General features: G+C 49.2%; 1 protein-coding gene across 11 annotated transcripts in view; it reads right to left on the bottom strand.

The window, feature by feature from the left end:
• Positions 1-24223, bottom strand: part of Snx29 (sorting nexin 29) — a 413834-nt gene that overhangs the window by 38828 nt on the left and 350783 nt on the right. For 7 of the 11 annotated variants that reach the window (XM_087574449.1, XM_087574446.1, NM_001109526.2 and 4 more), the window contains one exon: positions 5374-5514. The exons of 1 other annotated variant lie outside the window; for it this stretch is intronic. In XM_087574449.1, coding sequence (XP_087430575.1) covers positions 5374-5514 — 141 coding nt within the window. Of the gene's footprint in view, positions 1-5373; positions 5515-6795; positions 14472-24223 lie in introns of those variants that run through there. 3 more of the 11 variants (XM_087574452.1, XM_087574450.1, XM_087574457.1) reach the window with 1 other exon arrangement.

Below are 24223 nucleotides of genomic sequence, written 5' to 3' on the forward strand. Positions count from 1 at the left end.
AAGAAAAACAAAAAAGGCAGATCAATGTACTATCTGGCTAGCAATACCATCTCTGAGTGCAGACCCCAGGAAGCAGAATAGACAGCAGATGGTTAAATGCAGCCAGTGTCACCCATACTTCTAGAAAGAGAAAAGATACTTAAACTATGGTGTCTCTACAGAGTGGAATACTATACAGCAACGAAGTGGGACCATCAGGTTTCCCATGCAGCAGCAAAGAGGTATCTGACAGCTGTGGTGTGGAAAGAAAAAGCAAGAGAGTTCAAGTTCAGAAGCCCTCCATGTAAGGTTCTCAGGCCTCAGACAGTCATTAGAGATCAGGAGCAGGACTGTGGTCCACTGTGGAGAAAGTGACAGGAAGATGTTGTTCCTGGTGCTGTGGCCTGTCTTGGCTTGCTGGGGTATGGGGGGAATATTCTAAACAGTACCTTCAGGTTGGAAGCTATACCCCAATTTAAAACAATACCAGAGCCTGGAATCCCCACATTCAGGACTGAGGCTCACACATCACTCCAGGTTACAGAGTGAGGCCAGCCCAGGCTCTATGACAGAGGGAGACCTGACTCAGCAAAAACAATAAAAGTCACTCTTCAGCGAGGTAAGGAGGTAAAAGGCATGGGCATGAGGCCCTGCAAAGGCCCCACAGTGGCTGTGCTCTTGTGGTGTGATCACTTAAAGGGTCCACAACCTTTCGGAACAACGGCACCAACTGTGGACATGAGCCCTGGGTGTGCGGGGGCGGTTGATAGTCAACCCATAACAGAAGTCAAATCAGTGTGGTTCCCTCTGGACCTGTTTTAAAGCTAGTGCGAGGGCAAGGTGCTGAGCTATGCTGAGTGAATTATGTAACAGCAGCCTGCTCTGACTGCTAGCCTACAGAGCCGGGGGTGTCAGGACGCTGCCAAGCACCCAATTCACACAGAAGCCTGGTGACTTGCCCGAGGCTACACAGCCAGTGTTTCCCAGTAGAACAAGCCCTTTACCCTTTGCCCCTAGATCCCATGGTTTCTGGAAGAGTCCTTGGCCTCAGAGAAAGTCAGCAACTGAGTAGCCCAGAAAGCTGGGTCCAGTAAAAATAACTAAAGTGCTGGGGCTCAGAGGTACTGGAATTCCCCCAGGATGCCAAGATGGTGATACCAGTCCTCAGTATGAATGGGAGCACTGGAGGGGAACGTGGCAATTATTCCCAATTACTCAAGAAGAGGGTAAGAGCTCAGAAGGGCTCTTCTCTGGTGCCATTTTAATCAGCTGTCCAAAAACACATGCAAAAACAGCAGATGGAACACAGGTTAAGTATATTCTGAAGGCCTTTCAAGCCGAAGGGGTAGATTAAATAATGATATACAAGCAATCTAACGGCCTAAAAACATTGTGGATGAGATCAAATGCCCGGTAGAGAGTCAAGTGTCAATTAGAAAAGCAGCAGGCTTGGCATAAAAACAAGGCTCTCCAGCTTGGGCAGGCAGGGGTGAAGCAGGGAGACAGCCAGTGGTGGCCAGCTAATTGGGAAGGCTGTCCCCAAGTGCCACACCAGTCATAACTGGTTTAGTTTTTTGAGACAGGGTCTCTTTATATAGCCCAGTTGGCCTGGAATTTGCTATGTGGTTAAGGCTGACCTCAAACTCAGGTTCCTGCAGACTCAGCCTTCAGGATAACGGGACTACAGGTGTGAGCATCATGGCTGCTGAAGATGCTGACCGTCCTACTAACATTAACTTCCAGTGTCCGGAGGTGGCATCTGGGAACCAACCATCTCTTTCAATGAATGCTATCTGCACCAGTGCCAGCACCTGTCAGTCCAGTGAAAGACAAATCCAGAGAAAGAAACTGATGGGAAAATGGCTGCCACGCAGCAAGTCTGCTGCTTGAGCTCGGGGCTTGTCATGGGTTCACTCTCTGTGCTTGATCTGCCCACAAAAGCCAGGCTCTGTTGTCCATGGTTGTCCATGATGTCACAGGACAGAGAGAACTATAAATCGGGCAGTTGGTATAGTGTGGGAAAGAAACCCACGAGATCAGACGAAGCTTCCTGGAGGTGTTACAGGTCAGAATATGCAACAGACAGCAGCCTTGGGTCCAACCTCTCCCTACGCATCAGGCAGCAGACATGGGGTGCAGGGGCACCCACACTTCTAATTCTTTACACATGACTGCAAAATTTGTATTACATTTGATATTGAAAAGTCTCCCCAAGAGCCCCATTTCCTCCACTTCAAGGCTGAGCTCATGTGTGTCACTGTCCTGGGAAGGCTTTCCTTGCAAAATGATGCTATGTATTGTAAAATCCCTTTAGTGCCATTTACTGACCTAAGAGAAGCCCGGGCTCCTGGCTGCCCTTGCTCAGTACAGGAAGCACCAGGCCTTTGCAGGAATGCAGAGCCGGCTTTGTTTGGACATGGATCTTTTACTCCCCCATTTCTCCTTGGGAAATGAGCTATCGCCGACGTTGTGGGTCTTCCCCCCACATCTGCACTCCACAGGCGCTCTCTCCATCACCTCTGGCTCCATACATCATCTCATTCATCCCAATCTCCCAGCACCTAGCACATCCTCTGGGACACACCCACTACAAGGAAGTGTGCTTGGAAAAGCCACCAGCTGCACTTTTGTACTTCTCTCTCAGGGTCAGGCCCTACATGGACACAGACCAGCACAGCAAGCACCACTGCCTTCTTGCGTGTGTTAATGAGCACTCGAGGAGTAATTTCTCTAACAAGTTGAAGGGCCTGACCTTGCTTCAGTGCCAAGTGAACACTCAGAGGGCCTAGGGTTCTCGGCTCCCATTGGCTCACTGAATACTAACAAAAGAGTACTGAGTCCCTGCCCAAGCCTGGAGCCATAAATGTGGCCTAGTCTGCCTGGCCTCTAGCACATCCTGCAAAACCCACCCGGCAGAGAGAGGCCAGAGAGCCCCCTCTAGTGGACCAGCAAGTTTTCTGCTGTTAATTGAACTGGGGAATCCCTGCTGAGACCCACACCTCACAATCTCCAGTCAGTGTCAGCACTGACGGCACTGTGGGGAAGCATACAGATGCCCATATGGTACATAAAGCAGACTGTAGCCTGCTCCCTAAATGGTCCCCATGAGTCAGTTCAGGAGGGAGGCAGTTAACAGCCAAGGCTGACAGTGACTGGGTGTTTATGACTCAGTCACCCCAAAGATGTCATGTCTGGATCCTCCCTGACGGTTCAAACAGACAAGTGAATCACCTCTGAAATATACCAGTCATGGAGAAGATCCCAACATAGTAACCTTTCTGGACAATTTGTACTCAGCTTTCTAGGAATTTTGCCATCAGTAGGCCCACATGAATCCACAAAAGCTTGGCCTTTAATTGAGATCATAAAAGGTCCTTATGGGTACAGTTCTACACCCTGACTCAGTCCTCTCTTGGAAATTGAAGAAATTGTCCAGTTCTGTTGTGGTCTTCAGTCAAAGTGAACTGAAGGGAAAGTGTTTACCCTCAACCTCATGTGAGGCCAAGACTATCCTTCAGCCATTGAGGAATGACAAGGTAAATGTCAGGGGTCCATGTGTCTATAGGAAACCAGTCTGGACATCTGGTTGCCACCCAGCTGGTCTACTCACTCAGAGTCCCCACTACACAGAGGACAGGCCTAGGGTTGCCCCCGGCTTTTTCTAAATGACTGAACTGCAGAAGCCTCGGTTGGTGAGGTTGGCTCATGGACTGGCATTCTCGGCAGACTTAACGCAGGCTTATAAAATGGGGGAGGGGTCGCTGAGGAAGCAGCGGGTGGAGAAGGAGCTGCTTCAGCCTCAGAGAATGCTCTTAGTGATGTAAGACGTATGGTAGGCCGAGCTAGTTCCTAGAGCCTCATGTGGCAGCAAATAGCCTTGGCAGATGTGACAGACTTGAGAGTCCTGAGTTGGGATACCACTGGGGATTTTCTGCAGGGGCCCAAGGTTAGAGTAGCATGGCGATTGTCTTTATAATGAGGACCAAGAGCTGAGAATACAGCAATTCTGGTGGGCAGCACATGCTGGAACCAGCCCCACAGAGGGGTTCCTGTCAATACTATCCCTAGTTGCTTCCATGTCCTCCAAGGGTCCTGAAGTTCAATGTCCGGCTGCTTGATATCCTGTCACCTGATTCTGATGGCTATTATGTGGGACTATCCATTTAGTGCCCAGGGGAGTTAACCCAGGAAACCAGGGATGGGTTGTGGGCTCCCTCAGCAATTCCAAGTGCAGACAAGGTAGGGGAAATGTCTCCACTCACTAACTGTTGGGACATTGACTGAGCAGCTGCACACTGGGTCCAGACTTAGGTCTGTCTTCTTCAGTCCCATGTGGCCTTTTGCATGGTGGCTAAACAGTAACACATTTTCAATAGAGGCCACCCCACCTTTGTGACTGAAGTGGCCACAATAAAAGATACATCTTGAGAAAGTCTGGTCTCTTCATGCATGTGAGTGAGTATAGTAACAGTGACTGGAACTAGGGAAAATATTGTATCACCACAGCAGTCAGCAGGCAGGACCAACCAAGAGGCCAATTTATTCTGTGTTTGTATGTAAGTGGGGGGGGGGGGCGCGCATGCGCGCACACATGCATTTGTGGTCAGGCATGTACATGTTGGTGGGTGTAGATACCAGAGCACAACCTTGAGTCCACCTTGATTTTTAGACAGGGTTTCTCACTGACCAGGAGCTAGCCAGTGAGCTGGTCTGGTTAGTCAGCAAGCTGCCTTGCTAGTGTGGGACTGCAGGCATGCGGCACACGGCTATGGAGGGCGGGGGAGCTGCATTGGGTCCTCGTGCTTGCATGGCAAGCACTGTTATGACTGAGCCGCTGCCCCAAGCCTCCCAACACTTACTTTAATTTTGTAAATTATACATTTTTGTGTGTGCACATGCACATGCACATGCACATGCACATGCACATGCACATGCACATGCACATGCACATGCACATGTGGAGGCCAGAAAACCTCCTTCCACCTTACCATGAGCTCCAGGAATTAAACTCAGTGTGACAAGCTTGTGCAGCAAACACGTTTACCCACTGAGCCAGCCCTCTTACTGGCTTGTTTTTTAAAGTATTATCTAAAGGCCACAGTCAGGCCTGCCTGCATCCAGTTGTCTCTGATGCATTCACACAACACAGGTGATGTTAAGAGTTTCCTACTGGAAGGGAACGTCCCCCACTGAGCCAAGCTCTCTGCTGCTTTCTAGGAAGCTATACTGGTACAAGGGGGGAAACCCACCCACAGAAGACTGCCCTTCCCTGAGGTGGAGGCTCATGGGTGGCTCCCTTCTCCTGTTTCTCCCAACACTGCAGTTTTCCTGCGGTGAGCACAGTCTTCAAGGACAGACAAAGTGACAGCAAAGATCTGGCCCCTGGATGCATACCTTGTTTCCGATGGCCTTTTTGGGTGGGAAACTGTAGGCCCTTACTTGTGGGAAAGCACTCTGCAGCTGGTGGTGCAGCCCCCGGAACTCAGTGTACCGACGATACACATTCCACTCGTCGTCTTTTATGCGAATGTAGACCTGCCAAAGAGGGAGAGAGGAAGACAGGCTGAGCCCAAGCTCTGAACGTCTCCCTCGCAAGGCACCAGTGGGCATAGGAGAGACTCAGTGAGGCACATGACCCTGGAGCCCAGCGGCATAGTGTGTCTGCATCAGCCTGAGCGAAAGCACAGCCACATCTCCCTGCACACGTGAACTACCCTTACAAGCTGCCTCGTGGACACCAGTTCTGTAAGTCCCACAGGCCTGAGGTCACACTGATCAGTGCACAGTAGGGGAGCTGATTTGGGGCAAAAGAGAGTGAGGCTGAGATCTTCCAGACAGTTGGAGGGCCTGGTAGGTAGAAGGGAAAGTCAACACCCGGGTGGTATAAGCACAGACAGGGACATAACTTTATCCCAGCCAAGTTGGGACCCTGCCTGGAGCATGCACAAGAGGCTGCTGTGTTTATGGGTTCAGTACCTTCTAGGACACACAGCTATTGAGAAATGGGGGCTCTTGGTTTTGTTTGTTTGTTTTGTTTTGAGATATGTCTCCTTATGCATGTGTTGTTGGCCTGGACCTTGCTATATAGACCAGGCTGGCCTCAAACTTACAAAGATCCTACTGCCCTGTCTGCCACTGCTCCCAGCTGATGTGTGTTAAAACCTGGTTCCACCTAAGCATGACAGGGAGGGAAAGTCGCTGCGTAATGACTATTGTACTGTACATAAAGGCTCCCCACATCCTCAAGCCCTCCTCACAGAGAGACCAATGTAGACGAACCGCTCTACTGCGAGTTGACAGTCTACATCCTTCACAACATAGGTTCAGGAGCCAACTCCTTTTACTCAGTGGAAGCAAGGGTGTGTTTCCTATTCTCCTGTTCTTCCTGAGCCTTCTACAGGGATGCTTGGCTTCTGTCCCTCCTCCTCTAAAGGAAGCCACACTCAGCTCTGTAGACCCAGGACTCTCCAATCTTAATATCTAGTGCAGACCTCAGACGTGAGCTGCAGGCAGGGTGTGCATCCTCACATTCTTTAACACACCTAAATCTGACCCCTCTCTCCTGAGTTAGTGATTCCTCTTCAAGAGTAAAGACAACATAAACCATCATCTATGTCATTGTCTCTCAGGCTCCACTGCCTGCATGTTCCTACGTCAGGCTGGCAGCCGTCTCCAGGAGCAAAGGACTTGAGGGCCAACAGTAGCGGGGTAGAGCTGACTTCTGCTGTGGGCAGCAAGTCCATACCTGGAGGCCACCGATAGCCAGGGGAACAGGGTAAGTGCCAAGGCGCCATGGCTCACCCATGACTGGCTCACCTTACCACCTTACACAGATGTGGATGAAGCTCTCAGCTCTGTGACTCCTACTCTAAAAGAAAAAAGCCACTGTGAAGTCGGCAAGTGGGAGGCCAGGGTTGAACAGAAATAACACACTCCAGCGAATCACAGCACTCAGCACTGAACACTCAGTCATGTGCTGGGCACTACCCCGGGCACGTGCCTCTCCTCTGCCCACAGGCTAAGCTGTAAGGCAGAGGGTAGGAACACCATCTTCAGATGGAGACATGGGCTCAGACAGGCAGTGTCAGTTGCCCAGAAAACAAAAGGAAATGAAGAATCTGGGCCCAGAGCTGCCTTCTCCCCAGTGTCCTGTGTTTACTCCTCTGCAAGGGCTGGGGCTCACAGGGGTCTCTGGAACCCCATACCAACAAGGAGACAGCAGGGAGAGAAGGAGTTTTGCCATTTTCCCGAGCATTTAGTGTAATCTCCAAGTTTGTCCTTGCTAACAAGCCCCTGATTTCACCTCCTCACTCACACTTCTCTCCTCAGAACTAAGGATCTGATCTGATAGAATCAAATGCCATCAAACCCCTCCACATGACTAACAGCCACTCCCCAACAACCTGCTTGGCGTCTGAACCTGGGAAACCTGAGGTGCAAATGATTCATTCATGAATTCTACACCATAGAACTGAGTGCACATGTTGAAAACTGTTAAGTCATTCACTCATTCATTCATTCATTTCTTTAATTAATTAGGTAACTAATTTACTTTCAAGGGCTCCTCTACCCAAATTCAGTTTGATTGGCCCAACTTTCCTCAGCCTGAGCCATGAAGATAATAATTCCTTGGTGGAATGAAAAGCCAGTCTCTTCTACACAACCAAGTTCCCTTCTAAACAATGGATAAAGCCACTCATCTTGACCCAGCAAAAGGAAATAAAATAGGTGGGTGCTGTTGGGGCCAGCATCAGGACCACTGCCTGAAGGGAAAGAGTAGACTTGAGATCCCTTCCCTGCAGAAGTCGGTCACCCCCAGAAAGGCCTACACAGCACAAGGAGGCAACAGTAAGTTGAGGGCATGAGGTGTGGGCCTCAGTCCCTTGGTGAGCACAGCCTAGAACATGTGCTTGCATGGGCTGCGCCTTGAGGAGGAAGGAGGATCTAGGGCTGTTGCCAAGTGAATAAACAACGAAGGCTAAGATGGGAACCTAGAAGAGCCTTATTCATTCTGCTGACAACAAACTGTTACAGCCACCATGCAAAGCAGGACACAGGCCCCTCAGAAGCTCAGACAGAACTATGTATGACTTAACTGAGGACACACCAGAAGGATCCAAAGCCAGCACACTACCAGCATATATGTGTACTATGGTTTATCAAGACACTGTTTACCATAGCCAACCTCAGGAACCAGGCTAGATGCCCATCAACAGTTAAATGGATAATGAAATCATCACCTATAAAATCTCAGTTTTGTTGGGCTGTAAGGAATAAAATCATGTCATTTGTGGAAATATGAATAGAACTGGAGATCATCATGTTAAATAAAATAAGCCAGACTCAGAAATAAAATGCTGTGTGTTTTCTTTCACATGGGCTTCTAGCTTTAAACATACTCACATGCACCACAGGTGCACATGTGCATGCAAGCGCACACACATGCACACATGCACAAGCACACAGTCACACATACATATATACATGTATCAGACATGAAACTAGAAGAGGGGCTATCTATGAAGAGTAGGGACCCAGCTGTACAGTGGGAGAAGGGACAATGCAGGATGACACAAGGAAATGCTATCAAGGTATCTGCCATGTATATAGTAAAGGTCAGGATGAAGCTTACCATTCTGTGCAATGAAGACATGCTAATTCTAAAAACACGAATACCTACAGGATGCCATGGGCTCCCTCATGCTTCTCATTTGTCAGTTCCACTCATCTACAATGCTGTGCACTCTCCCTGTATTTCTTCTCTTCTTTCTTGAACTTCATATAAATGGGTCATGCTTATATAATCCACCGTGTCTGGTCCTTCTCAGGCCAGATGTGAGATGCATCCATGTTGCTATATGCCCTCTCAATAGTACTTTGACATGGTTGTATAATATTCCACTATGTTAACATGGCACCAGTACCTGCTCTGCAGAGATGAGCATTTAAGGTATTTCCAATAGGGTGCTCTTGTACCTGTCTCCTTAGGCCATACAGATCTGAATGTTGGAGGCAAAACTACCATGGCTAGCATGAAAAAAAACATGGTCAATATTGTCATGAGCTAGGGGAGAAGCAAGGCCTCCCATCTGAGCACAAAGGACAGTGCTAAAGTGTCCTGCATTTCCACCAGAGAGCAATGGTTACGCACAGCAGACAGAGGTAGAAATCAATGGGAAGACAGGATCTGTATGATGTGTATTTGAGGAAACTGTGCTTTTTCCCTGTCAAGGACCTAGATTCCCAATCCAGACTGTGGGCAGAACTGGGGTTATGCCCAAGATACTGTGGCGAGTGCCCACTCACACGTAAAGTGTGGCTGGATCAGCCCTGAGAGGAAGGCCAGGCACTGGGTCTGAACCCTGGTGTCACCTCTTGTACGTTAGGTCAGCTCTTCTGCTTGATAAATGAGGGCAATGCTGATGTGGGGAGAGCTGAGTGACCGGCATTTAGACCGGCGTCCAGTACCCACATAAACACATCTGCCAAGTGTCAGTTGTTCCTTTCAGCGAGCACCGGTCACAGGCACAGTGGGTGAGGGCAGGATAACAGGCAGGGAAGAGAATGAAGATGTGCAAGCTCGGTTTGGCAGGTAGAAGTTCCAGGTCAAATGCCTGCCAAACACAACACAAGCCTCATTAGTCCAAAGCATGTGGGACGAGAGGCAGGTTGGCAGAGACATGGGCACAGAACTGTACACAGGAGACGCCTGGGCCATCCTAAGCACCCCCCATGCCACCCCCACCCCTGCCCCGATACACTCACTGTAACACTAGGGATGGTCTTCCCTGCAGAATGGGGTGGAGGCTGGCCTCACTGGGTGGTCCTGAGATGCCATGTCTAAGGCAGAGAGAGCAATGGCAGCTGCAGAGATGGCAAGGCCTGTCACCTCCGTCATCCACTGCCTTTGTGTACATGAACTTCCCTATTATAGAATTAGGGGTAATTATAGGATGTGCAATCACAAAATTAAAGCAGGTAATTACCATGCCTAATTAATTGTCAAATGCTAGGCAGACAAGAGAATACAAACAGAAGGCGTTGCTGGGGATGGGCCAGTCCCGGGTCCCTCTGCTTGCACAAAGCTCAACCTCAGCAGCACCAGAGGTCAGAACCCGCCCACCCCCAACCCCACCTCCACCTCCGGGCGGAGGGGGCTGCAAGCAGGAAAATAAACCCAGGATGCACACTGGGCTCACTCAGTCTGAGCTGGGCACCCTCTGTGCTGGCTCTAGGCCAACAAGGCCTTTATATAGCCCTGTCACAAACACACCCAGAGTCCCAAATCAGAGAGCTATTTCAGGAAGGGACCTCATAGGGGCTAAGTTAATGGCTGCTGTAAACCGTGGCAAGGAGCAGACTGTAGAGTCTGGCCCACACATGACAAGGATTCACAAATACAAACTGTGGGTTTGCAAGCAAAACACCAGGCTGCCTGTGCTTGCTGGCAGTCACTAAACACCTCCCTCTGCACTCATCTTCTGCACCATGTGAAGTCCTGACCCCAGAAGCAAATGCTTAGTTCTACATGATGCTGTTTTCTCCTCTCCTTGGTACTGGGGATGTAACTTAGGGCTTCATACATGCTGAGTAAGTGGCAACCAATGTGCCACACCCCAGTTACAACTTTCTCTTCTTATTTTCAGAGATCTCATGCAGTAGTTCAGGCTGGCCTTGAACTTGTGATTTTTCTGCTTCAGTTCCTCCCCACCCCCACCTCAAGTATATGGGATGGCAGGTCTACACTACCAAGCCCAGAGCATTCCAACAGGCCCAGAGAAATACAGGTCTTGTATCTCTTAGAAAACACAAGTCTGACTTCTCACTTCCTGGAATTCATGGACATATGGCTTAGTAATGCCTTTCAAAATGTACCAGACATTTTGCATAAAAAGTTCTCTAAGGTCCAGTGATTTTCTTTGTTTTAAAATGAAGCCATGGAACAAGTAAGATGTGTAAACACCATTACATGACACAAAAGGCAGAGGAGACCAAGCTCAGAGCTTCGGATGGAGGAAGGGCCCGGAGCCACACCATATTCACAGAGGAAAGCAGAGACAGCATGACACTGACGTGAGGACTATCACATTCAAGAGTCAGATGACATTAGATGCTCTTCAGGATGCCTTGAGGTTCCTAATTCATTTTATTTCCTTAATAGGCAATGAGTGAGATGATTTGTGTTTTGGTTCACAGCCCATGTTAATGTATCCTCGTTCAACTTTTCTTTTAATGAAATGGCTTCATGTGTTATTAACTGTAATGTCCTCGGTGCTAGAACAAAATGCCCAAATTACCATAGGACCACACTGATGGAGTGATATTATCGCGACCAAATGCTGCAAAGAAGATGAACAACTTAGCTGAAGACAAACGACTTTCCAGTTCACTGGGTTATGTAAGCGAGGGAGATGAGGAGGAGACGGAGACGCATTAGTTATTTACTGAGGACTGCCAGCGCCATCCTACAGGCCTGTGACAGAGATACAGAGGAGGCCTGGGAAGTGGAATGAACCAGCACAGTCTCTCAGGGGGAGAAGCATAGTGCCCGGCTCTACACACTGTACTCCGATCAGACAGCCAGCACCATCTGAGAGCCTCCGCAGAAGGCTTGGCCAATGGTTCCCAAAGCCTGGTCTTCCTGCTGGCTCACCTTTCAAGGTGACCAGATTCGAGAACACTGTTTCAGACATGTGTTCTACCTTCCAGACCCTATTCACATTAAGTCTCTTTCCATGGTCACAATTAGGTGCCACCAGCTCAGAGGCAGCCTGGTGGCTTTTTCTATCCCCTTGTAGGTAGGCACTGGGGATCTTTAAAGAATAAAGCCAGGCTTCATCCCTGGCCTCTCAAACTTGTTGGCTTGTCCAAAAAGGTGCAAAGAACCCTGATGAATTCAAATGGAGAAAGAGCTGGAGGAGAGGGACACAATATCTCCAGCTGGGTGAGGAAGATGGATGCAGGAAATCATGAGAGGTGTTTGGCTTAGAACAAAGATCAGACTGAAAAAAGTCTAGCAGTGGTATTGAATGTCTATGTTGAGTCAGGGTGACTTGAGCTTGAGGCTAATGGTTGATTACACAGGGAAAAGACCAAAAGGCTAGAGGGATGACTCAGTAAATAAAGTACTTGCTTCTTAAGTAAAAGGGCCTTGGCTTGAGTCTAGAAATTTAAAAAGGCAAGGCGTTACCGTCAGCTACAAGTGCCATCTAACAGCTGTACAAAATGATGGGCATGGGGAGGGAAGACATCTGACGTATATGCTCCAGGCCTTTTAGAAAATATGCTTTATCATACACATGAAATTATAACAAGAAGGATGGGAAGTGTCGCCAACAGCAGAGGAATGGGTACCATGTAGAAAGGAACATTCTGTAAATGTCACCATGGCAAAGCTGGTAGTATACGACGTCACCCAGCATGCTGCCAGCACTACTGTGGGCAAACAAGGCACGGCCCTTGCCAAGAGTACTACTGTGCATATCGAGCACTCTGTGAAAATGTATCAGGTGAAGGGAGATTAGCAAGGGCCAGAGAGGGACAGAGAGCAAGCAACTGGTTGAACAGAAAGGCTGGCTGCTCCAGCCAGGGGATGCTCGGTAAGAGGATCCTAAGCTGCAGAAGTCCATTCCTTGTGAATCCATGGCTTGACAAAGGTACCAAAAGACCCAAAGTGCCAAAAGACAAAAACAAAAGAGCTAGGTAAGGTGGACGGATGTGGAGACAGGAGACTGATATGCTTGTCTAGTTCTAAGTCAGTGAGAGACGCTGCTGTGGTGATTTGAATTAGAATGGCCCCCCATAGTCTCATATGTCTGAATGCTTGTCTCCTAATGAGTGGAACTGTTTGGAATTATTTGGGAGGGACAAGGAGATGTAACCTTGTTGGAGGAGGTGTGGCCTTGTTGAAGTAGGTGTGGCCTTGTTGAAGTAGGTGTGGCCTTGTTGAAGTAGGTGTGGCCTTGTTGAAGTAGGTGTGGCCTTGTTGAAGTAGGTATGGCCTTGTTGGAGGAGGTGTGGCCTTGTTGAAGTAGGTATGGCCTTGTTGAAGTAGGTGTGGCCTTGTTGAAGTAGGTGTGGCCTTGTTGAAGTAGGTATGGCCTTGTTGAAGTAGGTATGGCCTTGTTGAAGTAGGTGTGGCCTTGTTGAAGTAGGTGTGGCCTTGTTGGAGGAGATGTGGCCTTGTTGGAGGAGATGTGGCCTTGTTGAAGTAGGTATGGCCTTGTTGAAGTAGGTATGGCCTTGTTGAAGTAGGTGTGGCCTTGTTGGAAGAGGTGTGGCCTTGTTGGAGGAGGTGTGGCCTTGTTGGAGGAGATGTGTCACTAGGAGTGGGCTTTGAGGTTTTAAAAGCTCACACAAACCCCAGTCTCTCTTTCCGCCTCTGCCTGTGCTCAAGATGTAAGCTCTCTGCTTCTAGCACCATGCTTGCCCTCATGTTCCCTACCATGATGATCATAGACTAACCTCTGAAACAGTACGCAAGCCCCAGTCAAACACCTTCCTCTATACGTTCCCTTGTTCGTGGTGTCTTCTTACAGCAATAGAACAGTAAGACATTGTCTTAAAAATCAAGGTGTACAGCTGCTGAGGAATGACATTCCAAATTAACTTCTAGCCTCCAGCATGTATACATCAGAGGTATGCATGTCCTACCATTTGTGACAACACTTAAGCAGAGCACACCCAGAGGCTGCAGTGCCAGGGTGAGGTGAGGGAGCTCATGTGGAGACCACAAGATCCGTTACTTTCTGAGAAACCCTGTGGCAGTGACTACAGCTAATGCCTATTGTCTTCTAGAATTGGTAAGAGAAGTGTCATCATCCCTCACCATATATACTAAATTCAGATGGTGAGGAATGTATTAGATAATTTATACTTAATGTTTACACACAACAGATTGTCATGTTGTATCTTTGAATATGTATACTTTGTATTTATCAATCAACTATTTTTCAATGCAGAAGTTTTAAAAATAAAAGAAATGACAAGCTGGAGCACCTGTAGGTACTCTGAACTCCCGAGGTAGAAGCAAATTTTGAAGTGAGTTTTGGATGTAGAGACCCTGCTTCAACAAAGGAACAAGAGCCATGATAAGGCGGGACTTAGCCTGGTGTCAGCAGATAATGGGCAGGACTTAGCCTGATGTCAGTAGATGATGGGGTGGGACTTGGTCTGATGTCAGTAGATGATGGGCAGGACTTGGCCTGGTGTCAGTAGATGATGGGCAGGGCTTAGCCTGGTGTCAGTAGATGATGGGCAGGGCTTAGCCTGGTGTCAGTAGATGATGGGCGGGGCTTAGCCTGGTGTCAGCAGATGATGGGCAGGACTTAGCCTGATGTCAGCAGATGATGGGCGGGACTTGGCCTGATGTCAGCAGATGATGGGCGGGGCTTAGCCTGGTGTCAGCAGATGATGGGCAGGACTTAGCCTGATGTCAGCAGATGATGGACGGGACTTGGCCTGATGTCAGCAGATGATGGGCGGGGCTTAGCCTGGTATCAGAAATGCGGAGAAAACAAGAGGCATAACTGGCATATGGAAGCTTACAGAGCAAAGAGGAGAGCTGGGCATGGTAACTCATGCCTAGAATCATATGACTCATATGACTTGGGAGCCCGAGGCAAGAAGTCATGATTCCGAGGCCAGCCGATGCTGCACAGTGAGCTCTATGTTAGCTTGGGCTACAGAGTAAGATCTTGTTTCTATTTTGTTTAAATTAGAAACTATTACAGCCCATGATAGGTATAATTCCAACAACATATGTGTGAGCAGAGTCACAGCCCAGAAATGAAACCAGAAAGGATGCTTCCATGAGTTGATAGCTTCTCATTTTCTTTATGATTTGTTTGTTTGTTTGTTTGTTTTCCAGACTTCCTTCTGCCTGACTTTGGTGACAGAGAAGCAAAGTGTTACTTGCCAGGCATCTGCTCAGCACCCTGAGGATGGTACAACTCTTCCTCCATCCTCACAGAGGACTGAAGGATCATCAAAATACCATGTTCAGAAGGTCTCAGGATGAAGACTGTCGCTAAGCTTCAGGAAGAGCCACTGTCCGAGAGCGAACAGGGAATGCAGAGCCAGCCACAGTCACAGAGCTAGCACAAGGGCTCTCTGGGGACTAGGCTAAAGACCCTACCTGTGGCCAGAGAACTAGCTGAGAAGCTGTGCAAAGTCAGAGCCTGGGCCACCTGCCCACGCACAGTGCCTCAGCATTTCCCCCGTGATGACAAGTGAAGGAAGACCTGATGTTCCACCATTCTCAGGCCCATCAGAACTATTATAACCGACAGTGAACTCTTGTCCCCTGGACCCCAGAGCAGCCTCCAGTACAAGAGACAAGTCTGGTAACAGAGCACCTCTCTCTTGGCCTTGGGGAGGAAGGGTAAGGGTGAGGGGGCACACACTCTCGATCTACAAGAGCAAGGGGACAGACTGCCCTGGCAGTGTCCTGCAGGTCATCCCATCCACTGCAGCCTGCCCCACACTTGCTGAGTGAGCATCTGCTGGGTACCAAGCTTTGTGCTGGCCTTGAGGACACACGGCATGTGGCCCAGGGTGTCAGAACAGTGACTATGAGTACAATCTGGGGCTGTGGTTACCTGGGGCAATTCCAATTGCACATTCCTGCTACAGCTGATGTGTTTATTAGCCTCTCGACCTTCACTAAGTTTATGAAGTCGTTTCATGGCATGAGATGAAGGCGGCTGCCCGTGAAGATTGTTTAGAGCCAGCCATTCTAGCTGGCAGGTAACACATAACAGGTTTGCCGCTATCAGCAAAGCTGTCCATCTTTTCTAAAGCACCCCACACACCACTTACAAAGACAGACAGACAAAAAACTCTGTCCTGTGGTGGAAGTGTTAGAACAGAGAGAAGCAAGGAGTGGGCAGCCGGGGACACTGCATACAGCACAGTGTGACGGTAAATCATGGAAGGCTTCCTGGAAGAGATGATGCCTGAGTCAGGCCAGTAAGGCTGAGGGGCCAGGCCAGCCTACAACAATAGGCAGCTGCCTGCTAAGTTCTCCTTTCTAAATCGAATTCTCTTGAGCAGGGGAAGCCTTGCGCTTAAAAAGAAGTCTGGCATCTGGACAGCAGCATGCTCAATGGTGAAAACAGAGAAATGGTTGCCATCTGGAACACAGCTCCAGGACTTCCAGTTCATATGAACAGCTTCCGCCACTGGGGACCATAGGAGAGCATGGGGCTTCCTCTTGTCCTGGGAAGTGGGCTGAGGGATGTAGTGTGATTCTCCAAGCAGATCCACTGGGCTGGGAGGCTCCCCCGCTGCTGCCCTTAAAGAGGCTCCTTGACACACGGCCTTCCAGCATGCTCACCCTGTCTCACCACATGTACCCAGAGCCTTCAATCCATGTAGATCAGGCTCTGGGTTTCTCCAGGAAAGAAACCAACTGCTCCAACTTGATGGTGCTGGGGTCCCCGGACCTGTTTATCCCTCTCTGCCTCACACTGACTATCATAAAGAATACCTGTGGTTTTGAAAGATGGAAAGGGGGGTTACTGGAAACATTTTTGAGGCTTCTTGGAGAGGCCAGGGTGGACATGCTGCCAAACCTTCCTCTGGGCTATGTGGGGAAGCAGAAAGCTATCCACAGTCGCTGGCCGAGTGCCTGCACTCAGCCGTCCTCACAAACTATGATGTGCTATGTGTTTTGCAGCCTGGCTCTCTCTTACTTTTTGAGCCCATGATGGATGCATGTGGGCTGAGGCATTACTCAAAGGCCAATTCCCTAACTTACATAAGGGCTGACACGAACCCAGACTCTGTCTGACCTCTGTTGCCTGAGATCTCTGGATTCTGTCCAGCTCTAAGCGTAAGACTGAGGCCTTGTCAATCAAATCTAAGTGAGCAGTAAGCACATGCCTGGTCTGCACATACACTGCGACGTCCCTACTATGAAGAAACAGGCTGGGAAGGTGGCCCAGTGAGAGAAGTGCCTGCCACCAATGCAAGAATGAAGACCGGGATGCCCAGCACTCGTGTAAATGCTGGGTTGAGTACACATGCATGCAACCCTGGCACTAGCGGTGCAGAGACAACAGGCAGATCCCAGCAGAGCCCACTAGTCTAGCGAACTGGTGATTTCTGGGTCCAGTTAGAGACTTCACTGCAAAAGGTAGAAAATGAAAGTACATGACAATTGGCACTGCCCTGACTCCCTATGAATGCTATACATGCCACATGTACACATACACATGTACACACACATGCACACACACAGTCACCATTGCCCTAACTCCCTATGAATACTATGTCGCATGCATACACACAAGTATACACACACACACACACACACATACACACCTGCCTCAGTTTATATCAGGCTTGGCTTCCCCCTCAGCATCCTCACCAAACACACTCCAGAGACTCCAGTGAAATAAGGCCAATAGGATTATTTGAGCTGGAGCAGCTATGCTCCAGAATGCCAACTCAGTCCATCCAGGCTCAGGGATGAGAAAGGACGTACAGCCTCTTCAGGTGCAGTGCAGGACCCACAGTGACACTGCTACTGCTCTCACCGAACACAGCCCAGAGAAATGCAGATGTGGCCTCTTCACACAGCTGCAAGGCAGAGCCTACAGTCCTTACTCTTCCTCTTTGACAAGCACACAATTTAATTTAAGGGCTTCTGCAGTAATTTTCTCAGATCATAAGCCCACTGCACAGTAGAAGGCTCCACCATGATGTGTGCACAGCCCTCTCTGATGAATGTTTAAAGAGACATATTAGTCATGGACTTGTTCATCATCCCAAGAGACAAAATTTCAACTGCAAGTACATTGCAAACAAACTTCTGGGCACATGTTCCTCCCTCAAATGATACCATAGTGTTCCTTTCTTTGAAGTCCCTAATGCCCATGATGGGGCTGAGAAGAACGTGTTCCTACCTCCCTCGCTTATAAAGCACCACGGAAGGCACTCACTGTGGGTATTATGTCTGTCTCAGCTTTATCTTGGAAATGCTGGGCAAATGAGGCCTGGGCCGTTTGCCCCAAGGCCTGCAGCCAGTAGGCAGGTGGAGATGTGATTTGACCTTCTGTCTTTTCTAACCCATGTTTGTGTTTTTTTTTTCCTCCCCGTGGCCCTGACCTCAACAAGTCCAGGCTCCAGTAGGCATCCTCCAGCCCCTGTGAGCCTTGAAATGCCCAGCCTGCTGACTTGACCTCCATGAGTGGGGAGGAGGGCAGAGCAAAGGCAAGTCCCAGCTATGGAACCACTGCTACCTCAGTTATGCTCTGGTCCCATCACCAGGCTGGGGGCCTGAAACAAGCTGCTAGTGTCTGCACAGTGGGACACTGCTTATGTCATTGTAGGGCACCTCCGAGAGCTCAGTGGTGTCCTGAAGGACATGTCTGCCATAATCACGTTAGCAGTTCCACAAGGGAGTGAAGTCCAATTAAAGAGTGGGATGGGCAGCTTCATGAGGGGAAGGAAAGGGCAGAGGCCTTGCTTGATGTCAAAACTCAGGGTCCACCACAGAGGAGGCCTCATGGCTGAGAGTCCTCAGAGTCAGAGTTGACTCCAGCAATAGATTCCAGCATTTCTTTGAGGCTGAGAAACAAGGCACTTGCTCTGCAAGGACCTGGAAGGCAAGATGCCAAGCCAAGAGCCCTCATCCACCCAGGTGTGCCCCTAGTGGTCGAGAGCTTAGAACTTCTCTCTGCTTCCTGGGCCAAAACTCTCTAGAAAACCTCAGTAAGCCTATGGATCCTCTCCGGAAAAAAAGAAAAACACAACCCCCACCTAGCCAGGCAGGTGTGAACACCTCTTGCTAGGCAGACAGAGAGACATGCCAGGTACATATGCTACTAACACACACACATACACACACACACACACACACACACACACACACACACACACACACACACACCATCAGGTGTGCACAAACACACAGAAACACCTTAGGTGCACATACTGACCGATTATCTTGGACGCAGTAAGGAAGTTCTATCAAGCCAAGGCCACGCCCAGAGTTTCTGAGCCTCTAATATACATAACTGATTTACAGCCTTTTCCACTGGCCTCAACCCTATTCTGACTCCCTGTGGGAACCCCATGGCCTGAAACCACAATTTCATATTACAAAAGAGACCCAGAGCCTCTGGAAGATGGAAATCTAGCCTGAGCCCTTCTGACTCCAGAAGAGCCCTCAAAGCCCCCGTGTTCTGGAAACCCTGCAAGACATACAGAAGGTTCCAGAAAGTCTAAAAATGACTGAGTAGCCCTGTGGGAACTGACTGCCCAAAAACACAAGCTCCTGGACATCCTGCCAAGGCCACTGATGGTCTGGCTGAGGGTCATGTGTGAGCCCAGGTGCAGCAGCCAACAGACTAACACACGACATGGCCATGGATTGTAGTTTGTTGTCACACTTGTAGTAATGGTAGACTCTTCCTGGAGATGGGGCCTATGCTGCAAGTGCAGGGACAAATAGCCTGTCTCATCCTGGATGGCATCACCAAACAACAGCAAAACAACTAAAGTCCCAGTTTCTTTCTAACACCTCAACTCAAACTCCAATAAGCAATGGAGAGTGGTGGTCCCAGCATCCTGGAGGTGGAGGCGGGACGATCATGGGTTTGAGCCCAATCTGGGCTGCACACCGAGACACTGGAAAAATAACGCTGCTGTTTTAAAACTTGGAGGACTTTCTGTAAGCTTAGCACCAACTCATCTGGCAGCTAAATTTGGCTGAACTCAAAGGAAGGTATCATGACCAGGCTACACCTTGCTTCCGGTCAGTGCTCCTGTCTGCAGACACACTGATGTGGGATGTTTGGAGTAACTGTGATTTAGTCCTTTCTAAAGCTTATCGAGAAGAGAAAGGGGAGGATGTCCATCTGGAGAATGTTGACTATGAATGTTTCAAGGGCAGGATTCTGACTGTGCTAACAGAAGCTGAATTGTAACAAGAATTTGGCTACATAAGCATGCATGGAATTGTATAACACATAAGGACTGCCTAGGAATTGTAACTTAGTAAGACCTTAAGACGCATACACACAAAGATCAGTCTTTAAATATCATTCTGAAGGAAAAGAAACGCTACTTGCATCATGTCACTTAGGCATCTTTGACAGTAAGACAAGATGGCTACACTTTGTAGGTTTACTCTCCCATTTGTCGACTGTGATGGATTAATTAACAGCCGGACTCCCAGTTGGTGGGAAGCTCTGTTATGTAAGGTTGCAGTCTACCTTGTCCAGACAGCTCCTCTGAGCTCAGTGCAATGGAGAACTCCCCTTCCTAGCAGGGCTTCCCCTTCTCTTGCCTTGTTTGTAGAGCCTTCCCACTCCCAGCCAGCCCAGGACCCTGCAGCCCCCACCTTTTCCAGACTCCACTTTATCTTTCCAGCCTGGTGTGTAGCAGCACTTGGTCCCCAACATGCATACCACAGCCAATCAGCTCACATACCGGAGCCACTTGCATGTAACTCTAGGGTTCCTAGAAGAAACAGAGTGTCCATTTGACCTTGGCCATATTATCTGCTTTGGCCCATCGCATGTCAGAGTATAGGGAAGCGCCTCTGCTGCCAGAGTGGACATGCTCCTGGTCTAAGACACAAAGGGTGAGAGGTGTGGAGGATCTTACCCACCAAGTCCTGGAGGCAAGCTCAGCCCAGATCAGTTGAGTCCTGGGCGAGTACACACATATATGAACAGGAACCAGTAAGATGCTCTGCTGGGTTGTCTTTTATACCATGACTATGGCAGTACCTGACTGATACACCGGGCTCACTGAAATAAGTAAAGCCAGTGCCTGCCTGGTTATGATATGCTCTGTCTGCCATGTTGCCATTTCCCACGACTCTTTAATCCTCATAGAATGATGCAGGGGGGCCAAAGCTCAGAGAGGCTTCCAGACGTGCTCATGGTGCCTCTCTCAGTTCTGTGGATCTATCTCAGAGAACAAGGCTTAGATCTACTGTGTTTATGTGTCTTCTGCACAGCCTCCGTCTTGTTGAATGAGCTTACTCTCTGTGCGGTCCTGGGCTGGGAGGAGGAGCAATGCAAATCTCTCTCCTCCCTCCCTCCTTCCTTCCTTCTCTCTCTCCTTCCCTCCCTCCCTTCGTCTCTGTGTCTCTCTGTGTGCCTGTCTCTCTCTCTGTCTCTCTGTCTGTCTGTCTCTCTCTGTCTCTGTCTCTCTGTCTCTCTGTCTCTCTCTGTCTCTCCCTCTGTCTCTCTCTCTCTCTCTGTCTCTCTCTCACACACTCACACACACACTCCACCCCACCCCCCCCCACACACACAGAGCAAAGACAACTGCTATCCCCATTTTGCAGATGAATAAACTAAGGCCCAGACAGCCAACACTGACAGCAAAATGCAATGCATTTTGAAGCTACCTTTAGCTTCAGAAATCTTCAAATGCCCTACCTCAGTGCCCATGTTTCCAAGCAACCAAATCCTTTTTCAAACCATGGCCTATATGAATATCTGACATTTAAAAGAGTTTCTCTGGTCAAAGCCAAGCACAGCAGATCCCTGACTGCTCGTGTATGCCAGGGTAGACCCCAGTTATATTAATAGAGTTCCGTATCAGCACCAACTTCATTCACCCTAGCTTGCCTCAGCACCCTTCCCAGCAGCCCTGAAAGCCTAGTCCTAGGTCTTCTGGGCATTCTTCCGAAGGCATCTTCTGCCTCTGTCTACATACAAGGGTTCTGTGCCTGCAGGGCCTGCTCATCCTCAGCTGGCCTTAAACCCCACGCATATCCACAGCTCAGTCCACTTGTCTCCCATGGCTCTGCCACAACATACTCTCCCCCACTGTGCAGAAGCTTTTGTGGCATCCCTACCCGACATTCTTTCTGTGTTACTCTCTGTCTTCCATTTGGCTTCAGCACCATGCATACATATTTACTAACTTTTCTGCCTTCCCTCTTCTAAAACACCAGCCTACTACAAGGTTTACTCTTCACGGCCCAGCACCCTCCATACCTGGCCAACGACAGATGTTCAGCAGAGGCCTTTCAGAGTGAGTGAGCAAACGGGCACACTAGCATCGACTGCGTGTGTGACTGCCCCTAGCCCTCTGCACTGAGCTTATACGACATGGGATGGGGTCACCTGCCAAACGTTATCGTTTGAAACCAAGGTAGGAAAGGGTGCTAACCAGCACCGAAATTTATAGAGGGAATAGTTCAGGAGTGAGTGCTGGCTACTGTGCTATAGGAAGAGAGAAAAGTTCTTTCTGGGATGGTACAGGAACCTACAGAGCAGGCAGCCATTGCCACCTAGAGGTTGGTCACAGCCACAACTGATGCTGGTGTCCCCTGGGCATGAGGCAAGCAGAAGTGGCCTAGGCTAGGACAGGCTTGAGTCTGAAAGGCCCCGTCCACAAGGCCAGGAGCAGTGGGTGCTTTAGAAAATTCCAGATGTAGAGCTGGTGAAATGACTCAGTAAGTAAAAGCACTTACTGCAGAAGTTGAGGACATGAGTTCAAATCCCCAGAGCCTGTAGCCAGACATGTATAGTTTTCTTAGACCCAGCCCTTTCCATGGGGAGGCACATTCAGGATAATCCCAGAAACAGATTACACACGAAGTGGGAAATGCAAACAAGACCCTGGATCAAGTCCAGCAGAAGGCAAGAACCAACACCCGACGGTGTCCTCCGACCCCACACAAGTGTATGAGCATATATACGTGCAAACATACACACAGCAAGAAAAAAAAAATTCCAGACGTAAACTAAAGTCTCACCAGCCACTCAGGAAGACTCGACTCTGGCCCCTGAGCTGGCTGCTGGTCACAATGAGACAGAGATCTCCACAAAATGATGGCTTTGGAGTAAGAGAGGAACAACTGAGCCAGAATGAGCAGGCCTCCCAGAGTGCAGAGGGACGCTGGTCCAGAGAGGAATGACACCTCTCTCACTTCCTCTCCTAACCACATCACAAGGCAATAGGGCCTGGGTACATGGGAGCACGGGGCTCTGCTGTAACCTTATTGTGTCAGAGGCTTTCTGGGGCCAGAATATTGTAGAATCCTGTGTGTGCCTTGGGTGTCTGTACCTGTATAAGGAACACATACTGCCCCTGGATCATGTGATATGGGCTTTACTTTCGAGGATCTCCTCTGTGTCTAGGTCCCCTGGGGTCTTAGAAAGGATAAGACTTAAGCCACTTGCAAAAATGAAGTCCACTTCCAAGGTCAAGGCAGCACTCTTACTAACAAAAGGGCCCAGAAACAATAAAAGAAATGATAGCCAACATTAGAATATGACGTTTTATTTAAACACTCAACATTGAAGGTTAGGCCTGTGAGCTCCTGTGGGAGCAGCATCAGCTGTGCCCATCCTAAGCACGCTGACCACATCCTCACTACTTCCCTGGTGCCTGCACAGCTGTACTGGGGAGAGATACAGGAGCCAGTTCCCAGGCGGTGCCCTCTTCCACCTCAGTGCCACTGTAGGATGGGGAAGTGAAGCAGCTGGCACCTCAAAGCCTAGTGGTGCCTCTAGGCAGGCTATGGGATGCTCTGAGAAGGCCTTCACTGCCCCCACTGGAGGGCATGTGCCCATGTCTGCTACCTTTCTGGACAGCTCAGCCCACGGCATCAGTAGCATCCTTCCGCAGTTAGAGGATGCTCAGCACCTCCTGACTCAGCACTGTTATATTTTGGACAGGCTAATTCTTTATGGTGTAGACTTATATGCAGTATTTACAACATCCCTTCTTGGGATTCCTTGGGTGCTAGAGCACGGATACCCTCTGTAACAACCAAAACTGACTTCAGTTATCTCCTTGAGCACAAAGCCAACCCTTGTTGAGACTCACTGAAGGGAACTGTCTCAGAGAGGCTCAGCCACTTGCCTATGATGTACCTCGTCAATGTTGTCTCACTTAACCTTTCATGGGGTGGTGCAATTACCCCATCTTATAGATGACAAAAGAGAGGCTCTGCATGAACGTCCCAAAGCCCAATACCAGGGGACTGACCCTTCCTAGAAGTAAACCCAGGAAGACCATGTGGCTGTCCACAGTGACACACTGCACCCCTATTCAGGAAGGGTAGGAGGCAGTCAGCAAAGCCAGGTTGGCTGCAAGTATCCTGGATGTAATGATACAATCACTGTGCAGCCTTAAAGACTGTGGTACAGGGCATCTTGAGAGGTGAGTGCTACTGAGCAGGACACAGCCACACTTGCGAGCCCCATCCCATTAGGGAATCAATTGGACAAAAGGCCAGCACTGACCACAGCACCACTGCACAGTG

The sequence above is a fragment of the Rattus norvegicus genome, chromosome 10 (genome assembly GCF_021556685.1).
Source record: "Rattus norvegicus strain SHRSP/BbbUtx chromosome 10, alternate assembly SHRSP_T2T, whole genome shotgun sequence".
NCBI lineage: Eukaryota > Metazoa > Chordata > Mammalia > Rodentia > Muridae > Rattus > Rattus norvegicus.